We start from the raw sequence: 26,303 nt of genomic DNA on the forward strand, positions 1-26,303 counted from the left end.
CGCCGGGACCCGTGAGGGCGGGCGGCGCGCGCCCGCAGCGCTGTGAGGGCTGCGGCGGCCGCCGGGGACTGGAGGGGCGACGGGAACTGCTCGGGCAGCGCCCCTGGTCCGGACCGGCCTCGGGCGGCCGGTTCCCAGCGGCAGCCAGCGAGCGCTGCTGCCCCAGGCGACGGGGCGGGGGCCGGACCCGGCAGACACAGGGACACACTGACACAACATGGCGGCAGCGCAGCCACCCCGCGCCCCCTCCCCGGGCGGCGCGAGGGTCCGACGGGGCCGGAGCTGACGGGGCGGGAAGGGCGCCCCCTCCCGCCCCCCTTCGCGCGTGCCGGCCCCCAGCCCCGCCCCTCCCCGCGCGCGTGGCGGCTCCGCCCTCCAGCTCCCAGAATGGGGGGGCTGGAGTGGGCGGGGCCGCACGCGACCGCGCGCGTCACGCGCAGCCAACTGGCGGCGCCCGGCGGCGCTCGAGCGGGGCCGCGCCCCCAGAGGGCGTGGCCGGCGGCGGGAGGGGGCGGGGCCGGTGCCCCCGCGGGGCCGGGGGGGCTCTGCGAGTGCGAGCGGCGGCAGCAGCGCCCGGGCCCCTCCCCGGGGGCGGGTCCGGCCGGGCCCGCGCGCTGCAGGCACCGCCCCCCCTCCCCTGCCCTCCCCCTCCCCGCCGGCCCCTCAGTAACTTGGCCGCCTTTTATCGGGCGGGCGGCGAGGCGGGGAGTTTATTGGAGCCGGAGCCGCGGCGCGGCCGGGGCGGGCAGCGAGCGCGGCGGAGGGCGGGGGGCCCGGCGCGGCCCGGGACGATGCTGCGGCTGGTGTCGCTGAAGTTGGGGCGGCTGTACCGCTACGTGAAGCTGGCGGTGCTGGGCAGCCTGGCGGCGGCGCTGGTGCTGAACACGCACTCGCTGCTGGCCTCGCTGCAGCGCAACGAGCTGTCGGAGCGGCGCTTCCTGCAGCTCAATAAGTGCCCGGCCTGCTGGGGCACCAGCTGGTGCCGCAAGTTCCTGAACGGGCAGCTGCGGCTGGAGAGCTGGGGCCGCCTGCGCCTGCTGGACTTCTTCAACGTGAAGAACGTGTACTTCGCGCGGTACGGGGAGCCCCGCGAGGGCTCCCGCCGCGTCGTGCTGAAGCGCCTGGGCTCGGCGCAGGAGCTCGCCGACATCGACACCAAGATCTGCCGCCGCGCCACCGGCAGGGGCCGCTGCGACCTGCTGCAGGCACTGCCCGCCACCGAGTTCGCCAGCCTGAACGGCGACGTGCGGCTGCTCACCCCCGGCGCCGTGGAGGGCTGGTCCGACCTGGTGCACTGCCCCTCGCAGCGCCTGCTCGACCGCCTGGTGCGCCGCTACGCCGAGACCAAGGACTCGGGCAGCTTCCTGCTGCGCAACCTGAAGGACTCGGAGCGCATGCAGCTCCTCATCACCCTCGCCTTCAACCCCGAGCCGCTGGTGCTGCAGGTAAGCGCGGCGGGCAGGGCCCGGGTGGGCGCTCCCCGGGTCGGCGGGACCCTCGCCGGGAACTCCGGTCTAGCCGCGGCCCCTCCTGCCGTGTCTGCGGGCGAGGGGCCGAACACGCCGGAGCGCGGGGTCCCCGCTGGGGCTTCGCGAAGGTACCGGCGGGGCGGGCTGAGCGGAGGGGCTGCCGTTCCACCCTCCGGGCAGGAGGCCTTTCTCTGGCTCATTCAGCCCTATCGGCTCTCTCCCTTTCTTTCTCCCTCAAAGAGAAAGTGTCTTCCCGGTGTACCTTCCTCCTCAGGGCAGTAACTCTGTCCCCATCTTTTGTGCCTGCCCGTGCCGTCGGGTACCAGCGGCAGCCGCGGTCCCGCAGGAACACGGCTGGGCAGAGCCGTGGGCTGATGCTCTGCTGCACTTGTGCGTTTCCTACAGCTCAGTGTCAGCGTCTCTCACGATAAATATATTCCTACGCAGCTATAGGTGCCCGTCATTAATGTCTTAGTTTGATAGATAGCGGGTAGAGTCTTTACTGTGATGCTGTTGTGGTATACTTGTTAGGAACTGAGTCATTTGCTACATCGTGTTCTTAATAGGAAATTAATATAGTTACTCCCGGTAAAAATTAGAAATAGGTATTTGTAGCCTGAAAATAGGGCGACAAATAAATGAACAGTGTTCCCTTTTCAGCAGTTACGTATTTTGTGCTCTTTAATTAGGAGGACTGGTTATGTGCACAGACTTGAAATTTGTGCTTAAAGCAAAATTTTTATGTAAAAAATTCGTAGGGAACTTTGTGGCACCACCGAGTTGCTGCTATTGCATATCTATTTATATTGGGGGGTTGCATTTTGACTCTAAATGCTATCGATAGAACTCCCAAGTGTGCCTTCAGTATGTAGGTTTGGACTTGGAATTGTTTTGTCTAACTGCTGAACTGTCCTTGCCTTTGTCCAATGTATAATTAAAAATATTTGCAAGTACGTTTGAAAACATGACTTCATGATTACTGTTATTAACATCTGTTTCTCTAGTGAGAGGCCAAGAAATGCTTAAAAAGCAGTGCTGCAGGCTTTACCCTCCAGCAAGTTCACGTACTAATTTCTAGAAGATGCATTTATGAACCTAAGTAGAAATATGGTTTTGGGTAGTATGCCTTCTGCCCTTCAGTCTCTCCAGGTACAGCTCTTCAGTTTTGTTTTCAGAGCAAGTTTGCAGTTTGCTTCTCGGCAGACTTTAGGGTACAGTGTGTCTATTCCATTTTGCCGAGAAGTTGCTCCTGAGCACAGTTAGAAAAGAAGCTTCACTTAAGTAAGAAAATAAAAACTGCTTTGCTTTGCTTTGCTGAGTTATATTTGGAAATTCTTTGAGAATTCATTTGTTTTGGCTGCATTTCATACAACTTAAATTTCTGGTTTTGAACACTGGTTCCAACAAACTGAGCCCAGACCTGCAGGGCCAGAAAACAGCTCTGTATTTCTTCATAATTCACAGGGGCAACGTGTTGTTTACAGACAAAGGGTATGGCACACTTGCAGCATTTACTGTTATGGGCTGGATCAAGGGCAGTGGGCAGCACTGGTTAAGAGCCTTGATTCTTGTCAGCTTTTTGATGAGCTGTAGATGAGTCCTGATACTGTCAAACAGATCTGTTGAAGAGAAGAAAATCTTTGGTCACGAACTTAACCAGCGCTTTGCTTGCCATTTAGCAAAGGTGCTGCTGAGAGCAGAGCAGGTCGAGTTGGTGGGAAGAGAGGCAGCCTTTACCAGTGCAGAGTGTGGTAGGGTTGTCTGCCACCTCTTAACAGATCAAAAGTGTTCTGCAGAATCTAGTAAATTTTGATGAATAGGCATATCTTGGAAAATATTTCTGGCCACCTTTGTGTGCTGAAACACTCTCAGTGTGTTCTCCAAAAGAGTTGTAATTCAGTTGGCAGTGGGTACTCGAGGTTGGAATACCTTCCCTGAGTTGAGAATGAAATATCTTAAATATATGAATCTGAATGAATGAACTCTTCCTGTTCCATAGCACTCCAGGCTCAGCCTCTACCTGAGAAACATGTAAGAAATGGGTAATTCTGTGTTACGCATCTCTTGCAACAACGTGATGCAAGGCACTCCCAGAGGTGAAGTTACTTTCTAGAACTGATAAACTGACTACCAAGAAGGTTGTTTGTGTTTATACATAACATATATAAATGTTTTCTGGTGTAGTTTCTGCAGTATTGATGAAGGCAGTTATTGCTGTGGGAATGAGGCTTGTAGGCTTGTTCTAAAAATCAGCTGCTTCCAAGAAAGGAAACCTGCATGATGTCATGTGAAGAATCAGATTTTAATTTAAAATAAATAAATCATTAATAAATTGAGGCATTTAACTGATGCTGTCCTTTTGTCACTGGAAGGCACAAGGGAAAATATTGCTTGTTTTTGCCCTGAGCTTTTTATGGAACACTACAGTGACTGCTTGAACACTGTTATTTGTAACAGTTTTGGTTTAGAAGTGGAGATAATGTCAAAACTCTCCATGTTCAGTCCATTCATGTTCTGTGTTGTTTAACTGTGTTATAGGAGCAGCCAAATGTAAATAGACACTGAATTTAAAGCTTGATCTTTCATTTATAATAGAAAATCCACTGTAGTCATCTACTAGAGATAGTAATTTGTGGATTATAAAACTTTTCATCAGAGATTGGAGTTTTAGTTTGAAGCCTGTTTGGAGTATGGATTGTTCCTAAACTGGTGTTGCTTATGAGCTGTTGTCACAACTGACTTATGACTTCTGCTGTAGGAATTTTTCAGGTGGGGCTTTACCCCATAGCATGATACTACTGTTCAGGGATCCATATCAAAAGTATAAAACTCACAGTAATCCTAACTCAGTATTTGTTTTTTTTATAACTTTCTTGTTAACATTCTTTGTCCACATTTGTTAAACGGTTGTGTAGATGTACTCAGGGAAGAATTCAGCCCCTTTTTCCATTTTACTTCATTAAGCAAATGGAAAGACAGTTGCAGTATTGCTCAGTACAGTTTATGTATTATTTGGGGTATTAAAATATTAATTTTACTTTTGTAGAATCTTCTAAACTAGTCACTATTTAAATCCTCTCACATTTTTCATCTGAATTCGAGTTCGAATGCAAGAACATATATGCTTAAGGTTTGATTTCTGATAGGTTTGAGTTTTTTCCTGTGTCTTTCCAATAGTTATTTTCTGCAATAAAGGTGAATACTTTTTAATAAAATAAGGTCAGATATGTAATCAAAATCTGCTACACCTACACCAGTATTTCGTATAAGCGTTAACACCTTATTCAGACAAAAGCAACAACAAAACTTGCTGCTGTTTCCTTCAACTCATTCAGTGGAAAGCAGTATTTTAAATAGGAATCACCTGGAGAACAGGATCTGTACGTGGTATCTGATTTGAAACTGAATATGATGACCGTGTGTATCAAACACTTGCAAAGACAGGTTGGCGAAAGTTGCCTTGGGAAGAAGTAACAAAATTTAAAAAATGGATTGGATTAGACTGAGTGCAGTGTGACTGTTGACTCTTTGAAGAATTCATAGAGCCAGTGTGGGTGTAAGTAGATTGATCTTCGTCGTGCGATTTGTTATAAACCACCCATCTTCTAATTTGTCTTGTCAAATAGCTGTAGTGGAGAAACTTTCTTCATTGTTTTAAATGGTGATATCTGTTTAAATAGTGGATGTTATTCAGCTTTATGAAGTAACATTGTTAATTTTTATCTTCATGGACAAGTAGGAACATAAACTTCCTGTTAATAGAAAGAATCAAAACGTGTGTTGCCTATTGCTAATTTCTGTAGAAGCTAAGATTGTTGTGCAGTCTTTGACTCTTACAGAAATTGTTCTCTAGACATACCTCTTATTTGTCATAGAGCTCCTGCACTGATCTCTGTCAGCCTCCAGATGTCCTGTTTAGAGCCACAGTGGCTGTTTGTTACAATTTTTGAGCTGCTGTTGCTGTGCCGCAGTAGCTGCCGTGCAGTGAGCCGTGGTGTGCAACCACGCATTGTCCAACACATTTTGCCAGTGGCAGAGTTTTAAGCTTTGTACTTAAACACAAAAAACCGGCAATGCCCTAAATCCAGGGTAAAGCAGAGAATTCCTTGTTCTGGGAGTTGAGGGAACTACAGTGTAACTCACGACTGCTGAAGTAAGAAATTGGTTCTGTGGTTTTCAGTGAAGTGGCTGTATTTCTCCTAAAAACTCATGGTTAGCTGAAAAGAGAGGTTACATCTGTCTTGGCAAAACTGAAACATAGGTTCTATAAATTGTTGTGGCAAAAGTGCACCTAGAGCTGGTCTTGCAACACTCAGTCTTGCCTTTGTGCTGGCCATGGTGTTGGTGTACAAGATTGCCAGGTGCCCTATGGAAATGTTGGTGTGTTTGCTTTGCTTTCAGAGTGTTGTGGTTTAGCCCCATCCAGCAGCTCAGCCACTTGCTCCTTCCCCTCACAGTGGGATGGGGAGAGAACTGGAAGAGCGAAAGTGAGAACCTGTGGGTTGAGATGAAGACAGTTTTTAATAAGTAAAGCAAAGGCTGTGAGCACAAGCAAAGCCAAACGGGATTCATTCACCACTTGCCATGGGCAGGCAGGTGCTCAGCCATCCCCAGGCTCCCTCACACTCAGTGGTGACTTGGGAAGACAAACACCATCACTCTGGATGTCCACCCTTCCTCCTCCTTCCCCCAGCTTCATATGCTGAGCATGACACCATATGGAATGGAATATCTCCGGGGTCACGTGGGGTCACCTGTCCTGGCTGTGCCCCCTCCCAGCTTCTCATGCACCCCCATGCCCTTCCCTGGTGGGATGAGGAGAGAAAAGACCTTGGCTCTGTGTAATCACTGCTCAGAGATAACAGAAGCATCCCTGAATTACCAATGTTGTTTTCAGCACAAATCCAAAACACAGCCCTATACCAGTTACTGTGGAAAAAGTTAACTTGATCTCTGTCAAAACCAGCACAAAAAGCAAACTTAAAATTGGCACAAATACTTTGCTATTAAAATAAAATACTTGCACGTACTGAAGATTTTTTCAGACTGTAAAAGGTATCTGTCAATTAAATCCAGAGTGCATTAAGGCAACTTTGTCTAGAGCTGTAGCTTTTAACAACCTCTTTAAATGGAGATTCTTCAAAGAACGATGGTGAACATTTGTATCTTGTATGTAAATTACAAGTCTCAAGGACTTTTATTTTTTTGACTCTAAGAAAAATGCCGAAAGCTATGTGCCAAACAGCAGTATTTCTGTGTTTTTAATAGATTGTATAAATCATGGCCCCTCCTTCAGATATGATTTTAGCTTTCTGAATGCTTAAGCTTAATGACTTTATTCTTCTCACGACTTCTGATCATTCTTGTTCCTTGTCGGGGGAAAAAGCAAAACAAAACAAATGAAGCCAAACAGCTGTATCTCTATTCCCAGTATAATTACTCTGCATGAACAGTCTGTTGCCACATAACCTAAAATTCTTCTGGTTTCTCTTCATGTCATCAGTGGGCTTTCTGTTTGGGTTTGTGACAGGAAGAACAATAATTGACATCTGGTAAACATATATTAAAACATGAACTGTGATCAGTTTGAAACAATTTCTTGCAGTGAATTCACTCAAAGTAGCAATTTAGCCAAATGTTCCACAGAATCTTTTTGCTGATCCATACATAACTCAGTAAGAAGTAAACGGGCAAATGTTCTTGCTTGGGATTTCTCTTTTCTGTTTTTTATCATACACACTGTTCTAGTCATAGGTTATTTTCTGTAGTTCTATTCCAAATACATTGGTACAACGTAGAATGTCAATCCAGTTTTAATACTTGGTACCTTTTAAACTTTCTTCACTACTCAGTTTAGTGTTTCTGATCCATAATTCTGTTGCCAGATACCAAGAAGTGGATTAAAGGCAGCTATTTGCACTTCCTGACATGTCCTTGAGTGGACTTATATTACTGGCTCATATAGATACTGGTGTTTTGATATACTGAATTTCCATTGTTCAGGTTTTTAAAAGAAACACATTTTTTTTTCTTGGTTGAGTTAAAATTGAGTGGCCTTGTGTTACAAGAATATTCCACTAATTTGGTTGTATTGAAAACTGAAGAATCATTTTTTACAGTGACATGACTACATATATTAGGCCAGAACTGGCTCATACTTGTCATGTTTACTATGTTGTATTTAATGATGGTCCTTAAATTATCAAAACTATTTTCATCCTTCTTTCTGGTGAAACTTTCCTAGAGTGAAGACATGAAAGTGAAGTATAAGGGATATTTAAAATGGTCTAGATGTGTTATGATGAATGCCTGTCTGAATTTAGAGGCTTCTGGGAAATCACTATACAGACTTAAATAAAATTCTCCTGAGAAGTTGCAACTTGTGCAGTTTTCAGTAGCACAAAAAAAGATTTTTACCCCACGTTTGAAACCTTGTAAAAACAGTGTTTTTCTGGTGTCTGATGTATAGAGGGACTTGTGTTTTACTTCCCTGAATTAAGTAATTGAAGCTTCATTTTAGTCTCAAATTCTGCAAAGTAATTTTCAAAAATAAGAGTAGGTCATCTTGGCTGGGAGTCCTTTATAGTGATATATTCCAGTCTCATAACTCAGAAATAAATACACAGTGATAATTTTCATCTCTTGCAAATTTAATCTGAACAAAGTTTTATGAACTACAAACTAATTTGAACAGATAACAACCAGTAATGACATTAAATTTGCTTTGCTATGGTTCTCAAGTTTAATCACTATCTATTAATTTGTTTGGAAAAATGGCATACTTCTACTGACATTGTGAATTGTAACTTTTACAGTTCAAGTGCTCACTTTAATAATCGAACAGCTTCTAATTCTGAGTATTTAGAGTTTGTTGCAAATTTTTTTCCTATACTGTGTCAATTAAGCCTGGTATGTACCTCTTGTTGGCATGAATTGTATGTAGTAACTGGTTGAAATGTAATCAAAGTGAACAAAAGTCAATTGAATGAGAGAAGCATCATTTCAATGGGAACACTAATGTTTGGAGTACCGATGAAATCACCTCTTCACTCTGTGTGTGTAGGCTATGTATGTATAACTTCTGTGGGAGTTCTAGGTAGATGTCAAATGGTTTGGCATATAGTTGAGGTTTTCATTATGTTCACTAGCATTCAGAAATACATTTGAATGCACATCTTCCAGAATGTGGATCATCTCCAGACAAAAGGCGGTGTCTTCGTTTAGGCTGTGCTTTTTAACCTTCTTTGCTCTGAAAAGCATCATTGTAAAATCTGCTTCCAGCTCTTTGTGGTTCTAGAGCGTTACCTGTTAGCCTTGGTGACTCATACAAGTGCTCCTTTTGTTTACACTGCACTACTCAACAGTACTCTGAGAGAAACTAACTTTCCTTTTAAGGAAGAGCATGTTATTTAAATTCTCCTTGCCAAGCCAGTTTGTACCTGGGCAAACACAGTTTAGTAGGATGATTTTCGTGAAGGTGTCACGAAGAGTATAATTTTGCCGTGAAGTTCTTCAGGGTCATAAGGAGCGAAGTCCCCACTCTGTTTTGCATGTGTTTTTTAAATTTCATTATGTGTGAGGTGTAACTCTTTGTTTGGGTGGGGTTTGTGTTGTTTTTTTTCCTTCTGAGCTGGAACTTTATGCAGGCATTGCAAGTGACATGTGGCATCCTCTGGAATAGCTTCAAAAATAAAAGAATATTTTTTAATGGTACAGTGGAACAATAGCTCAAAGATGTCAGTTGTTGCTTCAATTGCTTTGGCTTTTTTTGGTCTTGATTATTAGAATGAATTATATCTGATTATGATAAACTAATATTCTTTTAAGTGTTTAATTCAAGGGGGATTTGTGTTATTGCAGATTACAATAGGCCTTATCAGCTTCAAGCTGGTGAGTATTCACTGCCTGATCTAACTCACAGCTCTGAACAAGAACCACTGGCAGATTTGTGTATCTTCTCAGGTTTAGACAGATGGGAGTGAGGAAGACAAATGCACTGACAGTGTGTTTTATGCTTCAGTGAAGTGATAAATTTGCTCTATTAATTCTTAATATTTATTCTGAGACTACACTGTGTTTGTTTTAAAAACATAAATGCAGTATTATTCTTTCAGGAACAACATGCCCTTTGTCCGTCTGACAGGGTTTATTTAGGATTTTAAGTCTAGCTTAGAGAGATATCTTGAAGCTACACTAATTAGGGCAACTAAAATGTTTTGTGGATGTGTCACTGGGAATGGAGGTAACAGTTTTTTTGTCATCTTTAATGTTTTCCATCTTTCTGTTAGATTATACATATTTCTCTGAATAGAGAAAGATAATTTTAATGAGGGGAAACTTACTAACCTACCTGTTTGTAGTTTTTTATATGCATTATTTTATTTTAAAACACTTTTAAAAGTTTGTCTGCGATTTTCATGACATTTGTGTGTGTTCACAGATAAAATGTGAGTGGGTGTATCAGAATCATATTCTTTTGTCAGACAGCTGTTTCTGCTTTTGAACAAGAGCTTAGTTTTTATCTTAATTCTCAAATGCACATTTTTAAGTCTTCCAATAGCATATTAAAGTACAAAATGATCTAATTAAAAATTTATACTACTAGTAATTTGAGAATTAAAACCTAAAATAATGTTATGCATTGCTCCACAGAAATCACATTTTTGGCAGTACTGTACTAAGCTTTTTTTTTTTTAATAAGTGCAGATTGTTCATGGAAAACATGTTTATTAACCATAAAAATTAGTGTCATATCTTACTGGTCTTCAAAGTTTTAATACATGAAGAAAAAAATCTTCATGTTAGCGGCAGTTCCCTCTTAAAAAGCTGCTTTCAAAATAGAATAGTATACAAAGTTACAAATCGCTGCTTGCAAAGACAAGAGATCTGCACTTCAATTAATATTCTTGTCAAATTCACCAAGTGAATATAAAAACTGCTGAATGAAGCACTTGCACATATTTTTATCCCCTTCTTCGGCTACTGACTCGGGTAATGAAGTGTAGATGTGGCTGTTACATGCCAGTTGGAAGGGGGCCAAAGCAGAGATGTTGTTTGTACATGTGCAGATGTTGGCAGGATTCCCTACACTCCTGTTGTCAAAAGATCTTTTTATTGCCACCGTGTTATAAATATATCTGTGTTACAGCGTGGCATGCAGATATTGTGCTGGTAGTAGGAAGGGTGTTCACTTCTGAATAAACCTAACTGCTCCTAGCATTTCTTGTGTGAAATGAATTTCAATGCACACAGAGCAGGGAGCATAATAGATGTGTTTTGAAGATCAGTGACTAACACTGTACTTTGAAAACCACTTTGAACCATTACATAAATCCCTGCTGCTGCTGGAAAGGAAAACTCTTAGCTCCTTCCTTCTTCTGCACCTGTCTGTTCAGGCCTTCTCCCTTCCTTTTACCAGTACAGTCCTAGCATGATGTGGTGATGTGATGAGATGGATCAGGCTACTGATCCAAGGGAACACCAGCCCAGCCAGTACCAGCTACCTTGCTTTCCAAATGACATGAAGGAAGGGATGGAAGTGAGTGTGCTTGGCTTGGGAGAGATGGGCACCTCTGCTTCCAGTGGTAGCATGTCCTTTGCCAGCTTCAACTGTTTGGGGTTGAATTTGTGGGTGGAAATGGAGGCAAAGTCATAGGCAGGGCAGGATTGGTGTATAGAAAAGGAGAAGGGTGGAAAAGAAAAGGAGTGGGGTGGTCCAAAGTCAAACAAAAATATTTAGGCATCTTTGAATTGAATGCTGATAAAATGGAGCAATATGAAAATGTTATGCACAGTTGGTGAAATCAGCTAAACCTGTATCAGAAAATGTAATCAGGTAAATTTTCTCCAGTATAAGATATGAGTTTATATGATGTGGGTAAAGTAGTTGGAGTTTGTTCCTTTGAAAATAATTAATTTCATTTGATGGACAATGGCCATTTCCTTCTTGTTTCATTTTGGTCCAGAACTGAATACAGTGGGGATATGTGTACTTGAAATATCACTTTTGTAATGTTTATTGATGCCACAGCCAAATAAGGAACACTGAGTTAGCACATACTTCAGTTGTTGGAAGGTTATTTTGCTAAGCACAAAACAAGCAAAAAAAACCCCCAAAGCTCCCTCCATCAAATCCAGCTTCATAAATTACCCTGAAGCTTGCAGGTAAACAGGCCTGGAGATGGGATAATGTTGTCCCTATTGCATAGTAGATTCAGTTGGTGGAGAGAGATTTAGTTCTGCTCAGTTATGTGGGATCACAGCTTGAAAATGTCGTGCTGGTGTCAAACTTGTCAAATTAGTTGTGTATTATCAGGACTTACCATGACCTGATTTGCTTATATAGGTAGATCAGGTGACAAAAATAGAGTTGAAGTTCAGACATGTAGGGACCCCAAAAATTTTGAACCTATTCTGTTATTAATATGGCTCTGATGTCCTTTTGACCAACCAAGAAAGGTTCTTCTTTGCAATGGTAAACATGGCTACTTACCCAGAAATTGTCTTTGATGTTTTTCCACCTGAGAGCAGCTTAATGGCTTTTGCCATAAAAATGTCAACTATATATGTTAATCGTGATTTTAATTTAACGTGTACAAGACAAGGTTTGTTATTTTAGGCACTTCTTCCCTGACTGGTCTTGTGGTTCAGATCTGTTCTCCAAGTGTCTCTTTTCCCAGTAAACCATAAATGTTTTCTGCCACTGTGGGTTTCAGGAGGTTCTGTTCATCCTGAAACCCACCATGCTGTTCAACCCAAGTGTGGTAAAACCTTTGCTACATCATTGTTGAAGAACTGATGTGAGTTGTCAGGTGACACCATAGCAAGGTAGGGCATGTGCACAGACATATCTCCTGTTAGTTAGAATTGGGGTATGTCATATTCTTAGAGTGCTAACTTCTATGAATTTGGGGCTTCTTATTAGTATTTTTGTGGTTTCTTCCTGATGCAGTTTCCTACTCACTATTCCTCCACAGCTGGGAGGGTACCTTTTCAATGCTTGTCTGTTCCTATTGAAGTCTTAGGGCACATTCAGCACAACTGAAGTAGGAAAAATGTGCTGGTATGTTGTGGGTTGTTTTGTAATTGTTTGGAGTATGTTATTACTCTTCAGTCCTTGTGTTAACTTCCAAGAAAGCTACTCTTGAAGACAGATTTTACTTTTGATAAAAATATTATGTGTCTGTGTGTGATAAGCACACAGAGTATGTATGTGACAATTAATCAAGAGGTAGACTGTTAAGGTATACTAGAAACCTAAGATACAAAAGCAAACTTAGGGTATCTTAATCCTTCTGTAATCCTTTCTGTGAGAGATCTTAAGTGAGAAGATCCTTAAAGGAGTCCAGTTAACTGGGAAAAATGGGAGGGGCGATGTTGGAGAGAAGGAGGTGGCACTTTGTAAAGTTTTTTTCCTTTAGGTTATTAAAAGAATTAGTTTTAATTAAAAATATCAAATGCAAAGTTACCTTGGTGGGAAGCATACTTGCATTACTACAACGAATGTGTAATAAAACACCAAGAGATAAAGATGGTTGGTGGAATTGTGTATGTGAATATATATGTGTGTGTGTGTATAGTATATGGAAAGCTAGATGTGGGTCGTATGTTGTTTCAGGTCCTCCAACTCTTTTCGTTTACTAGTCCAGCAGGGCCTCTTGCTCACAGAAATATATTTTGTGTTGTTTTGGTTTTCCCTTCAAAACTTAGAAGCATATGGAAATATAGTGTGGATGGATATTTACAGGTTTCTGATCTAAATTTTATTGAAAAGCCTTTAAAAGTGTCTAAGCTGTTTTGTATTAATTGAATCTTTAAAATATTTTTGAAATACAGAGTTTTCCATCTGATGAGGGCTGGCCATTCGCAAAGTACTTGGGAGCATGTGGAAGGATGGTGGCTGTCAATTACGTTGGAGAAGAGCTCTGGAGTTACTTCAATGCACCGTGGGAGAAACGAGTGGATCTGGCCTGGCAATTGATGGAAATAGCTGAGCAGCTGACAAATAATGACTTTGAATTTGCACTCTACCTCCTTGATGTCAGCTTTGACAACTTTGCAGTTGGACCAAGAGATGGGAAAGTTATCATTGTAGATGCAGAAAACGTTCTGGTAGCAGACAAAAGGTTAATCAGACAAAGTAAGTGTCTTCTTTCACTGCCCTCAGCCCACGTGTCTCACTTCTGCCTCTGCGAGTGCAATATTTAATGTTTGCGTAGTTGCTGAATGCCTATTTTGTTGGCTTTACAACTAGACTACTAATTAACAGATTAATTAGCTTTCTTCTGGAAAGCTGTTTTCTTTTGCTTCTTTTTCTGCTTTCTTTTTCAATTAGACTACTAATTAACTTGACCAATGTGTCACTCTCATGAGGTGTTGAGCATACCTGGACATGATTTACATATACTTTTAAGCTCTGTAAAGCTGCATAAATGGAGAGTTGGGGGTGGGAGGAGAGAGTTATGGGCATTGGATGTGTTTGTACAGATGGATGGACAGACAGACAGGTAAGCTGCCTGGCTGTCTTATCTACCTTAGTTAAGGTAGACAGTTCCTTCTGTCTTTTCCGGACATCTGTGTAAGGATAAAAGGCTTGGCATTCTATTGTCTGTGAATGACAAGGCAGTGTTAGTGCCTTAGTTCCACAGCCTGCCTTGGGTTCAGCTGTTCCAGTTGGTGCTCTGTAATAATGGAACTGAAGGAATGGGTAATTTTAGTGCTGTTTCCAAATGGGAATAGAGAAAATTCATTCATCTTTCTGTCAACTGTAAAAGCTCAAAGCAGTGGCAGCGGGAGAGATGTTTGACAAAGTGGCATTACATAGGTTTATATTACTTTTGAGCTTATAAGGAAAATGTGACAGACATGAGGGTTGGAGACACTGAGCATGAAACCCTGGGTTCTGCAGGAGACACTGAGCATGAAACCCTGGGTTCTGCAGAGGTTCATGGCAACAGGCCAAATGATTCCAGTCTGCCTTGGGTGAATGGATTTTTTTTTTAAGCTTTGTGTATAAACTTCATATGCTGTGCTGCAGAATTAACTTTAAGACTGTTTTTCTATCCACATGCTTTTCCACAAGGAAGTGTGATTTGGTTGTTTTTTTTAATTAGATTTATTATATATCCTCAAGGACCTTAGATTAAAACTACCTGAGCCTACCAAGAAAACCTTTTAATGTATTGGATATTCAGTACATTTGCTTTAGAACTTTCTTCTCTTTTCTTTTTTTTTCCGTTTTCCACCCTCTTAAAATAGTACTACTGACGACTTTGATTTTTGAAGCATGTTGGAATTGCTTAGTCACAAATATGACCGAATGAACTCTGAAGAAGCTGATGTGCATGTGGAATAGGAACAAGTAGCTTCTTGCAGAAGCTGAATGCTGGAAGTGTCACACTTACATCTGTTGTCTGTAGTCTCAGACTAATTTGACTCTAACTAGGATTTTACTGCGTGATTTGTGATCTAACAATCAAGAACAGAGAAAACAAATGAGGACATGAGAAAGATCTTAGTCTTTGTATAAACTTGACATTTAATACTGATTTCATTAATCTTTCGGAAAGATTCATGGAACAGTCTCTGTCCACAGTGATTAATATGCCTGTTTAGATATTTGAATATGTACATTCTGTCCAGTTGCACTGTACAGTAATACTTAATAAACTCTGTGTGGGATGTCATATTTGAGTTTGCTGAAGTCCTTTTTCCCATTTTTCCTGTGGCTTTTTTTTCCACTTGGAATTTTTAGTTCATTTTACAAATTTTACATCATGTTTTAATAGCTTTAGCAGTCATCTTTCAGTCTGCTTTTTGGTTTTGGCTTTAGTGTGCTACGAGTGAGAAGAGCAACGGTCAGCTCAGAGACTACCAACACAGATTAATTTTATTTTGTACCTCACACTGCTAAGAGAGATCTGCAAAACTGTGATACTCCATGATAAGGACCTCTTCTCAAAGCTGGCAGCAGCCTAGAAACTTAAGATGAAAGTTTTCTAAGAAAATAGGGAGAGCTCAGGAGATCTCACACTTAGTAACCTTTTATATATTATTATTGTATAAGGTACCGTACGTAAATCAGGTTTTAAGTTAAAGAAAGCTGTGACAAGGACACCAAATTTTGCTAACTTTTAATTATTTATTAAAGAACATGTATGTAAATGCCATTTGCTTTGCTGATTTTTTTTTCTTTCTTCAAAGATTCTAAATAATGCATCTACTTTTTTTGAGATGGACTTCTTGCTTACTACTATGTCTAAAGTAAATAGAAGATAAAGTTTCAGAAGTTTATGGCAATTACTTTGCAATGTTTTTTTTAGTCTTTGTTAGACCACTTGCCAGCATTAGTTTCCAGGGCAACTGGAGAAACCAAATCTATGTTGCTAAAATAAATTATGTTGCTTGTTTGTTTTTCTCTCAACTTTGGTTGTGGATTGCTCTCTTGTACTTGCTTATGCAACATTTTTTCCTCTGGGTATGTGTGAGTGTAGGTTTCATGTGTTTTACTGTGCTGCTTTTTTTGCTTCTCTCTCTTTGCTATCTATTTTACTCTCTTTCTTTCTTCCCCTAATTTTTTGTATCGCCAGGACCATTTCAGCAAAAGGGTGTATCAAACTGTCAGATGCAGTTTTAGACTGGAACATTAAAGAGTTTGTCTAAACAAAGTTAGTTTATAGTTTAAATATTAGCAGTTCGCTCTGTGTTGAGCTTCTGATAGTATTCAGATACACATATGCTCTTTCCTCCTCTCATTTTTTTTTTACTATCTCCTTATATTTCACAGATAAACCTGAAAACTGGGACGTGTGGTATGAAAGCAAGTTTGATGACTGTGATAAAGAAGCTTGTCTGTCCTTCTCGAAGGAGATTCTTTGTGCTCGTGTCACTGTGGACCACAATTACTATGCTGTTTGTCAGAACCTTTTATCCAGACACGCCACGTGGCGTGGCACTTCGGGGGGGCTCCTGCACGACCCCCCAGCTGAAATTGCCAAAGAGGGGCGCCTGGAGGCCCTGCTGGACGAGTGTGCCAACCCAAAGAAGCGCTACGGCCGATTCCAGGCCGCCAAGGAACTGCGGGAATACCTTGCACAGCTCAGCAACAACGTCAGGTAGTCCATAGTGAAACTTTTTTGCAGCACTGGCTAAAACACTATTGCGAAGACACACAGAAAATGAAGTTTTGGACTTGCGTGTTCAAAAGAGAGAATAAAAGAACCCCTAGTTTATCGGTTTTCTAAATACCGTAAAAATAGAATTTTATGGTGTTACAATGTTCCTTTGCAAACAGACAAGGTACTTACTGAATTAAAACTTGAGCTACTATTGACTGGTCTCCCTAACTGTTTAAAAGGGAGTAGGTCACAAAAGACTGTGATAGCTTAATTGACAGCTTGTGTGTCAAAGGGTACTTTACATAAAACTGCATTAGTGTCACAGTTTTGTGAAGCTGATGTTCTTACTTGGAAAGTCAAGTTAGACTGGTGGCCTGTTTTAAAGGCCTTTTTCCTGAAATCATTGTCTCATTTTTGTGTTTGTTTAAACACCTTGAAGTGGCATTTACATCCAGGTAAATCTAGCTTCTGCATTCTTTCAAATTGAACAGGCTTTCATGTTAATGCTGTGCAGAACATTCCTACTGTGAGTGCAGAATTCCCAAGTTTACTGTCTAATTTTAGGGGGTTTTACACTGTATTTTACTATACTTAGACATTGTGGTTTATTTCTTTAAAATCATCATAAACTCAAATGTCACTTGAACTAATATTCATTTAATGTCTTTTGTAGTTCTGCCATTGGAAGTATCACTTAATGTAACTGTTGTACAAAACTTTCCCTTCATGCCAGGATATACACAACTGTTTAGCAGGAAATCATGGTATGAGCAAACTCTTGTTTTTAACAGAGATAATTTGAGAGTGGGAGAAACACTACAATAAAAAGATCTGTATTAATTTAAATTGGGATAGAAGCTGACTAAAAATAAAAATTCACTAGTCTGGTGTAGTTAAGCATAAACCAAAGAAAATGGTTTTATTAGTTTCTAAACAAATAGTAAAGAAAAAATGCTATATTGTAGTGAAGTTAATAATTTTTCAAAATTCAGATTTTGGAGGTCCTTGGTTACTCTCTGAAGAACTTCTAAAACTGTGCACTTACACTAGAAGAAAACTCTAATTTTAATAATAATGTCAAGAAAGTTAGCAGTTTGTTCTACATCATTTCCAATTCTGTTGAATACAGATGTAATGGAGTTTACTGAATATTCATCTTTTGGTTTACCAATAAGCTGTACTCACTCTAGGTACCTTTTCTTGAACTAAGTTTGACTATTCCCAGTGCAGTTAAAACTGACTTGTTGAGGTTTGTGTAAATATGGAGTTGTTCTCATAAATTACAGTTTTTATAAAAACCTCAGTTACTGCTACAAGAACTCACTTCAAAGCTTGCTCCTCAGTTTTTGGTTTTGCCTTTTTTTTTTTTTTTTCTTCAACTACTATGCTTCATTTTCCTGAAGTCTTATTCATACAAAGATACTCTTAGGAAATGTATGCATATTACTTCTTGTAACAGTAATGAAGGAAACTTATATTTCTTAAATGTGTGTATCAAACAATATTTTGTACAAGCTAAACTGAATTCGGAGCAAGGTAGTGTGTGCTACTTTCAAGAGCAGAGTTAGGATGCCTCCTGTCCTGCATCAAAAAACTGATGGAACCTGTTGCTGCAAGTACAAGGTGAGGAAAATAGCAAACTCACTGACTAACCCTTCTTCCTCAAAGCTCAAAGTGGAGCCATACAGAGATGCAGAGTGCTTTTTCATTTCTTAAGTCACTGTATTTTCAGGCCATAGTATAATGGTGAACATGGTGATGGTGCTGAGTTGATGGTTGGACTTGATGATCTTAAAGGTCTTTTCCAACTTTAACGATTCTGTGATTAAGGATATTTTATAATTGGAGATTCTCACTCTAAGTCATCATTACCTCTGTAGTCCTGATTTGCTCCCAATCCGTTGTCTTGTTTTCTGAAGCTGGAATGTCCAGTGCAGCTTTTAGTCTTAATTTTTCCCCTCATTTGAATAGTTTTATGTGCTTGTTCTGGCACAAGCTGTCAGAGGAGGTTCATGTTACTTTTCATCATAAAATCCTCTTAATTGAGGAAAATAGACTCACCCTCAGACTAGGTACTACTACCCTACCATAGAAGCCTTGACTTACCACTAAAGTTGATTTTTAAACATCTACCACGTTTCCCAAGGAGCGAGTGGAGTACGATTGTTGGAGTTGTGAAAGGAACAAACACTGCCAGTTGTGGTCACTACTTAAGACAGTTATGTAACTGTAAGAATGTTCTGTTACATTTTGTTTGGGGTTTAGCTCCTCCAGAAATAAGTCACTAAAGCTGATTATAAAAGGAATTTGAAACTTTAAGAAACCAAACCAAACCAAAAAAATAAAGAAAAAAACCCCAACAAAAAACCCACTACAACAAAAACACTACAGGGAAAACATTGTGGAGAGCAATAAATCTTGTTCCATTTGCACCTGTCAGATATTTATTGTACAATAACAGTTTATATTTTTAATCATTGCCCATTATTATTGATGAACATGGTGAAATATTTTTGAATGAGATGTTTGGGGTTTGTATGTGCATTAAAATTGTCCTTTTGTACTGTAAGTTACTGTTTGTTTGGAATATTTTATCAAAGCTGTCTCCCTGTGCCTTTATATTACAAGAAAGTTGTTTCTGCAACTTCTAATGATATTAATAAAGAATACTTTAAGAACCTCATCTCAGATATTTATTTTCATATCAGTAAGTCTTTTAGGGTTGACTCAAGTCTGGGATGTGTTAAGATATACATGGAACTGGTTTTTGTAGTGTTCCGGAATTGCACCATTGTCAAAAGTGACAGATAGCAACCTTTTCTCCCCCTCCTCTTTTCTAGCAGACTTTTTGATCCAAAGTATGAATGATCTGTCAGGAATCATGTACTGTACACTGCACTGGTGAGCTTTTGCTGGATGCAGAAGGGTCCTGTGGCTGCTGGATGTCTTTGCAGAGTGGGCAAGCGATGTCAGGGCAATGAAGGGTCTGTCTTTTCTGCAGCAGAGAAGTCTGTTGTTGCCACTCTGGAAGTATGAGAAAGTACCTGTTTTGTGTGGTTGGAAATCTAGACAAATTTTAGGGGCATTAGTAATGAACATTGGTGGGGAATAGTGACTTGCATGTTCAGATCAGAGCAAGAAAGTTCTGACTTTGAAAGGAAAAATATCTAAGGCTGTTTTTTATATTTGGTGAGTTAACTCCAGTCTCTTGAGAACAGCACTGTGAAGGCAGAAACAGGCTGTTGAATACACAGCTTCTGTTCAGGGAGGAAGAGCTCTCTTTTAGGGGTGAGTATAAGTCAAACAACTTTAATACACATCTTTCTATTCTGAACGTGATAATTTTGTATATGCTTAACTCTTACTACATATTCTATCCTTTGATATTATCAATGGAGGCTTAGTATATACATTTAATGTGTCCTTGATATAATGTCCTGTGTCACTTTAAAGAAATGGCATTTATATTTTGAAAATATACTGCTTTTTTTTTTTCCCTCCAAAAGTAGTTCTGAAACCCCTCAAAATAGTTGAGCAGCTGATTTCATTGCTGGCAACCATTAATACAGTTTAATTTTGACTTGAAAGTTCTCAGGTTCTTTGGTTTTCAGGCCAAGGTAGAAATGTGTGGCTTTCTGTAAAATGTAGCAGTTCTTAGTGGGCAGCTATGTCACCTGGACCTTAATAGATACGTTTCCCTCACAAGAAAACTTAGTTTTCTTATATTGTGGGGATTTTTGGCAGTTTCACATATTAAAAAATTTGCTTACTGTGACAAATTAACATGCATTGTCCCTGTGGGAAGAAGGACCTACAGAAAGATAATGACCAAAATTCTGCGGGGAAAAAAAATCGGAGGAATACTGCTGGGGAATGGAATGTAGGGAATGAAGGGAAACTTGCTGGCTTCAGTGCCTCACAGTAGAAAGTTAGTATACCAATAATGGGCTTAATTTCAATTCTTGTGTAATATAAGGAGCAGTTCTAATTGTTGATTTAGATACACTTATTTAAGAAACTATATGTTGAGGTGGTTGAGCTTAGCACACTTGTGCTTGCTCTCCTGAGGGTAAATTCAGAGCTCTGGCAGAAAGCAGATGTGGTTGTCAACAACTTTTAAGAGTTGCTCTCTGTTATTGACACCCAGCACACGCTTAGTGAGTGAGTGGGGGATGTTTGTACAGTGAGTGCACAAAGTTACAGGAATATGGCAAAGCATACTTTGGGTCTTATTTTCTTGAAACTCATTTCCTGCTTATGTAGTTCTATTATGAATCAATATACTTCAAAAAAATCTCATTTAATTTGCTCACTGTTTTATAAAAGCAACATGTGAACACCTGGCAACTGTCAATTTGTTTTACAGGAAGATGAGACTTGACAAAGGATGGGAAAACATGTTCCTTTCTCAGAACACCTCCTTACATTCTTTGCTTTAGATGCTCTTGATTGTGTTTATTTTTGTTGTTGGGGATGTTTTGTTTAAAAACTTCCTAGTTTACAGAGGAGCAGAACTTGACAGGGAGGATAAAACCAGTTTAACAGCTGTCCCTTCAGGTGTTTGCCTTCCCATCCTTCTCAGCTGTACATACTGATACAGTTCTCTTCTGCAGATGCTGTCAGCTACAATACTTTCCTAATTATTGTTCTAATTACTCTGAATCCTGTACTTTTTTCCCCCCAAAGATATTATAAAAATTTTTGTATTAGAATTTTGTTAACAACTTTCTCAGAAGAGGTGGTATTTTGTCTCTGCCAAATAGTAAAATTATGAATACATATGTTATTAAATTATGCTTCTCTTTGATCTTTATATATCCTGTTTATTTTCAGTATAATTCAGCACTATTATAGTATAAATAGACTGAATTTGCTTTCTGCTAACATTGCCTTTTTTTTCTTAATAATTAATTGGCTATTGAAATAGAAGTATTAGGGTCATCTCATTCACTGTTACTTTCAGGAAGGTGGGATTTGGGAAAAAAAGAAACTGGCTAATGGAAGTGTGGTGGTGTTCACTGTTTGGAATGTGAAAACTGTGGAAATTCAGACCAGTACCTAGGGTTACATGGCATATACTTGCTATGATGTGCACCTGCCCCAGAACCAAATATGTTACCAGAAACCTTTTTTATCACTTTTGTAGCAATTCTGTGCTTGTGAACACAGCTGTCTGAATTTATAAAGGTTTATCATGTATATGACTGCATTATCCAGATGCTTCAGCAGCACATACAGTGGGAAGGAAGCAAAACCTGAGGAAGTGGCTGTCCCCTGGGCACGGCCTCTCTTTCCCTGGCACTGCCATCTGCTCTTTCGGGGCTGTGGCTGTCCTGCAGAGCTGTTCAGTGCAGGAGGAGCAGCTTAGAACTGGAGTATCAGTGCCAAAGCCTCTACATCTTCACTGTGTCCATGTCTGAGATCTGCTGCAGCCTAAGCTGGGACTTGACTCCTCGGCTGAACACCTTCAGTATGTTTGTGCTCAATTACCAGTTCAAATTTGCATGTATCTGATAGGCCTTGGAAGACACTCAGTGTGCAACATGGGTAAGAGCTTCTGGCTTAGTTTTCTCTGCAAAGAACCTGGTTCACGTACATCAACACTGCTCTGCAACCAAATCAACATCTGGAAGTGGGGATAGGATTGAGAGATTAATTTCAAATCTGCCTTACTCCTCCCAATCATGGTTAATGTACACCCAGACTCTGATAGCTAAAGCTGTTCTTCACTAGGCAGAATGAGGATCCTGCATGGACTGAGCTTCCCCTGAGTTAATTTTATATATCATTTATCTATTAGTTTTTCCTGATGTCATAATCAAATTTTATCTATATATGTATTTTATCAAATGTATATGCATGTATATACCTTATATGTGTATTTGGCATAAGCTGCTATTGCAGAACTTGGATTGGACTTCAGGTTCTCATCTGCTGGTGTTTTACTCAGTGGAAGTGATTTACTTGTGGGAAGTCTGACAACTTCATTTCCCTGCCTTCCCTGCGTGACTTTGTTCATCAGACCTGATGTCTTAAGGACCTAAAAACCGATCTTATAGTGGTGTTAGTCTGTAACGTTATTTAGAACAAACTAATGAGCCTCCTGTTCTTACTTTATGTTATTCTTAGGTAAGTTTTTTGTTTTCCGTTGTGATCACTGAGCTTACATGTCACCACTGTATTTATATTTTGGTGCCTTACTGACAAGGAACTGTGGTTTCCGATTGTTCTGGTATCTGCAACGGTGTTTGTGTTGTCTTGATTTGGAATACTAGAGACTTTTGGATGTTTTGTCAGTAATGTCAGAGAGGGATTGCAGCTCTGGCTTTTAGGTATCCAGTGATGCTCAACAGAGCCCATTGTAGGAATTCTGAAACACTCCCACAAGGACCACATCTCTTGTCGTTCACTACATGCAGAATTGAGGCAGCCTGTTTCTTTTGATGCCTGGATTTTTGAGGCATTAGAAGCTGCAACCCATCTCCCTTAAGGCAAAAGCATTGGAAAAAGGAGAATGTATATTCTTATAGGTGATTTTATATTATACCTTTTTATTTGTTCTGCATTATTCCATACTTGTCTGGAATTTATCTGATTACATTTTGTGAGATATATCTAATTATGCTGCCATTATAGTGTTAAAATCTTGCAGAAGTGACTTTTTAACCATTTGTATTAGTGCCTTTTAAGTAGAATTTTTTAATTTTAATGTGATATATTTCCATAAAGAAGCAGTAATTGCAAGCATTTTTGCCAGGTGTAACCACATTTTTATATTATGATTGTTCCTAGATGCTTTTTTCTGTACTTGGGCTAACAACTGAAACACTGTACACTGAACTTTGGCTGCCCACCACAACCATCACTAGTATCACACTTGGATTTGTCCAGAAGGCACTTCTTTTTCTGTCCGTTACCGCTAAAATTGATGTGTGGTATGGATACAAGTGCAGTTACACTTCGAGTAGTGTATGTTCTTGGTCTCTAGCACTGGTCTTTAGTAGTAGATTGGCAGAACTTCTCTATTATACAAAAAAATAAACAAAATGCTGCATTGCTTAGGTACCAATACCTTAGCCACAGTATGAGGTATATTTGTGAATTGAATTTGTGAATTGAAAGTCCGTGGGCCTGCCAGCAATATCCGCATTACAAGTTTCCGTAGACACGTGGCCATCAATCTCACTTTTAGCAAATCTTAAAATATCAGACATTCATATGCTGGCTCATTCGGGGAGATATCAGTTCACCAGCCTTAGACTGCAACCCAGCAGACATCCAGAAATTAGAAATAGTGGTTTGAGGGACAAAGCAAAGAATGGTGTCACTGCATGGAAGGATCAAGCACAACTTGGGTAAGTACAGTATCATAAATTATTTTGAAATTCACCCAGTACTCATTCTTTTCCCACTGAAAGAGAGAAATGCTGTGATTGGGATTTCTGTGTCTCAGCAGAACAGGGGCATTGCAGGGGTTCAGGCACTGACCAGCAGTGGGGCCTTGGCTCAGCAGCAGCAAGGCCTTCACCACCCGCCCGTGCTCCTGGCGGCTTCCTCGCTACTGTGGATTTACTGTATTCCTGTGAGATGCCAAAACTCCAACCATACTGGAGATGGTCTCTAAGCACTGAGCCATTCTGCTGATTAATCTGCTGTTGCTGTTCAGGCAATCCCTGGGGTGTGTTTTAGCTGTGACGGGTGTCAGTCGGTGCTCACACAGCTCACCTGTCACACACCCTGGCAGCTGCCGTGTCCTGTCACACTGGCATGGTGATCATGACAAGCAAACAGGTCAAGCATCAGAGTAAGGAAAGAAAAGAAATATGTGCACTGTACAAATGGAAAATATTTTCTTTTTTTTCCTCTTGTGATTGAGAAAACAGCAGATCTTTTAAAAAATATGCAGAATTAAATAATTTTTAAAAATGACAACTGCTAAGAGGGGGACATAGTTTGCATCCTGAAGATTTTTGCTGGGTACCTAAAAATTAATTACAAATTCTTAAAACTTTATATTTTTTCTGATTAAGCCTAAATTAGACACAGAATAGTGGTCAGTGAATTGCAGGTAACAAACTTTTCATGGCTCAGACACATTAATCCAGATTGGTTCTTTTAGTACTGTTTGAATAATGTATATTGTATTGTGTACTGCTGTACACTGCAGGGAATGTATGGCCTTAGAATTTTCTGCAGTATTTGTGTAAAAACCCTGAAACCAATTAACCAAACACCAGAAGGGCTGTTAGTTGGGATCCCTTTTAGCCTAGACCTGAGCACCTGAGCAATAACATGTGTGTGCAAGCACCCAAGAAAGTCACCAAGGTAAAGCACAGCGGTTCGTTAGTGATTCCACACTTCCACATGTGTCTGTCCTGAGACTAGAGAACTCTTTCCTAGTCACCCTGTTATGGGATCCTGCTTCAGGAGACTTGTATGACCTATGTCATCTTATATTGCTCTGTCTTACTTTTTTTTTTTTTTTTTGGCCTTAGTGTTCTTTGAAAATGGGATCTACAGACCAAGGTGTCAATCTATATTAAAAAGATACTTGAATTCTAATTTGCATCTCCAACTACATAAGCTACTACAGGTGTGAAAGTGCCCTTCAGATTCAGTGATCTCTAACCTGAACTGTTTGGATAACAGATCAGTCACAGAGTGGGCAGGAAGACTCGAGCTGCATAAAAACAGCAATTAAATCAATTACCTATGACAATGTGTTCATCATCTTATTCAGACATATTCATAATTCATAGTCTTTGGGGTAGAGAGTTTTTTCCACTATGTAAATGTTGTTAAAAATATTAAAATTTAATGTTCTTTGGCCAGTTCTAACTTGAATGAAATGTCAAGGCATGTGGGAAACTGTACTCTGTGGGCCAAGTGAAGTGCCTGGAAGATGTGTGAAAAGGTAGAACTTTACTGACTGCAGAAGATATCTGTGAGACTGGCAAATCTACAAAAGACCTTTTGATAACTTATAATCACCATGCTATGGTTGTATTAAGAGTCTTTTGATGTAACACAGAAGTGTGTTACAGTAATTGTCGATTAAAAAGTCATTTCTAATGTAGTTTTAAATTAGTACTGAAAACATTTCTCAAGTAACTTCTTTTACAGCTTTGTGGTGGATTCCCTACAGGCGGTGTATGTGGGGAAGAAGGTGCTGCGCAGTCCTAACATGGTACCTTAAATCCATCTGTTTCTGTGATGTGCTCTGTCTCTATAAAAATGCTTGGGATAAATTGAAAGTGGCATTAGTAGTGTGGTAGACGGGTGATAAATGGTTTCTAAGTGCATACAGTGATTTAGGAAGTATTGCAATAAGCTGAAGATAGCTGGTTACGTTAGAGAAAGTGGGTTAATTAACAATATAGAAAAGCAATGGGTTTTAAGTTAAACTCTCACATCACATGCACTGCAGGAAGAGCAAACCATGTTTAAAATAACCCACATATTGGAAAGTCATCCAGAGAGAAGAGCTTTTGTTCCCATGAGCTACATGTAGTAATTTGCATGTGGTATACAATGGTATCAACACACTGAATTGCAGGAAGAGCAGGTACTGGGGGGGTCAGGATCTGTTTTAAAGATTTATTTGTGCTTAATATGTAGCAAAAAGAAAAGGAGTATAATTAGAAGACCATGAACCAGGATAAGAGTTTTTTTCTTCCAAAGAAGAGACAATGAGAGGAGGATGTTTGCCAAAATAGCA

General features: G+C 40.4%; 1 protein-coding gene across 3 annotated transcripts; it reads left to right on the top strand.

Annotated features, from left to right (window-relative positions):
* Nucleotides 1-791: 791 nt before the first annotated feature.
* Nucleotides 792-26,023, top strand: CUNH3orf58 (chromosome unknown C3orf58 homolog). Of its 3 annotated transcripts, none has more exons than XR_001876102.1 (5): nucleotides 792-1,445; nucleotides 13,305-13,608; nucleotides 16,255-18,121; nucleotides 24,291-24,293; nucleotides 26,013-26,023. XR_001876102.1 is itself a non-coding variant. In XM_017822425.1 (3 exons), exons 1-3 carry the CDS (start codon nucleotides 792-794, stop codon nucleotides 16,584-16,586), a joined length of 1,290 nt encoding a protein of 429 aa, XP_017677914.1. In that variant the 3' UTR covers nucleotides 16,587-19,268. The 3 variants fall into 3 exon arrangements, 1 of the variants encoding a protein (XP_017677914.1); XR_001876103.1 differs by lacking the exon at nucleotides 24,291-24,293 and adding an exon at nucleotides 24,922-24,923 and having other exon boundaries at nucleotides 16,255-17,987; XM_017822425.1 differs by lacking the exons at nucleotides 24,291-24,293; nucleotides 26,013-26,023 and having other exon boundaries at nucleotides 16,255-19,268.
* The last annotated feature ends 280 nt before the right edge of the window (nucleotides 26,024-26,303 follow it).

The sequence above is a fragment of the Lepidothrix coronata genome, unplaced genomic scaffold, assembly GCF_001604755.1.
Source record: "Lepidothrix coronata isolate B3197 unplaced genomic scaffold, Lepidothrix_coronata-1.0 Scaffold97, whole genome shotgun sequence".
Taxonomy (NCBI): Eukaryota; Metazoa; Chordata; class Aves; order Passeriformes; family Pipridae; genus Lepidothrix; species Lepidothrix coronata.

What these genes read in the sequence shown, in the direction of transcription:
- CUNH3orf58 (XM_017822425.1), top strand. Translation starts at nt 792, where the DNA reads ATGCTGCGGCTGGTGTCGCTGAAGTTGGGGCGGCTGTACCGCTACGTG. An exon ending in CCGAGCCGCTGGTGCTGCAG is followed by an intron (nt 1,446 to 13,304) that starts GTAAGCGCGGCG and finishes TTTGAAATACAG; the next exon opens with AGTTTTCCATCTGATGAGGG. An exon ending in CAAAAGGTTAATCAGACAAA is followed by an intron (nt 13,609 to 16,254) that starts GTAAGTGTCTTC and finishes TATATTTCACAG; the next exon opens with ATAAACCTGAAAACTGGGAC.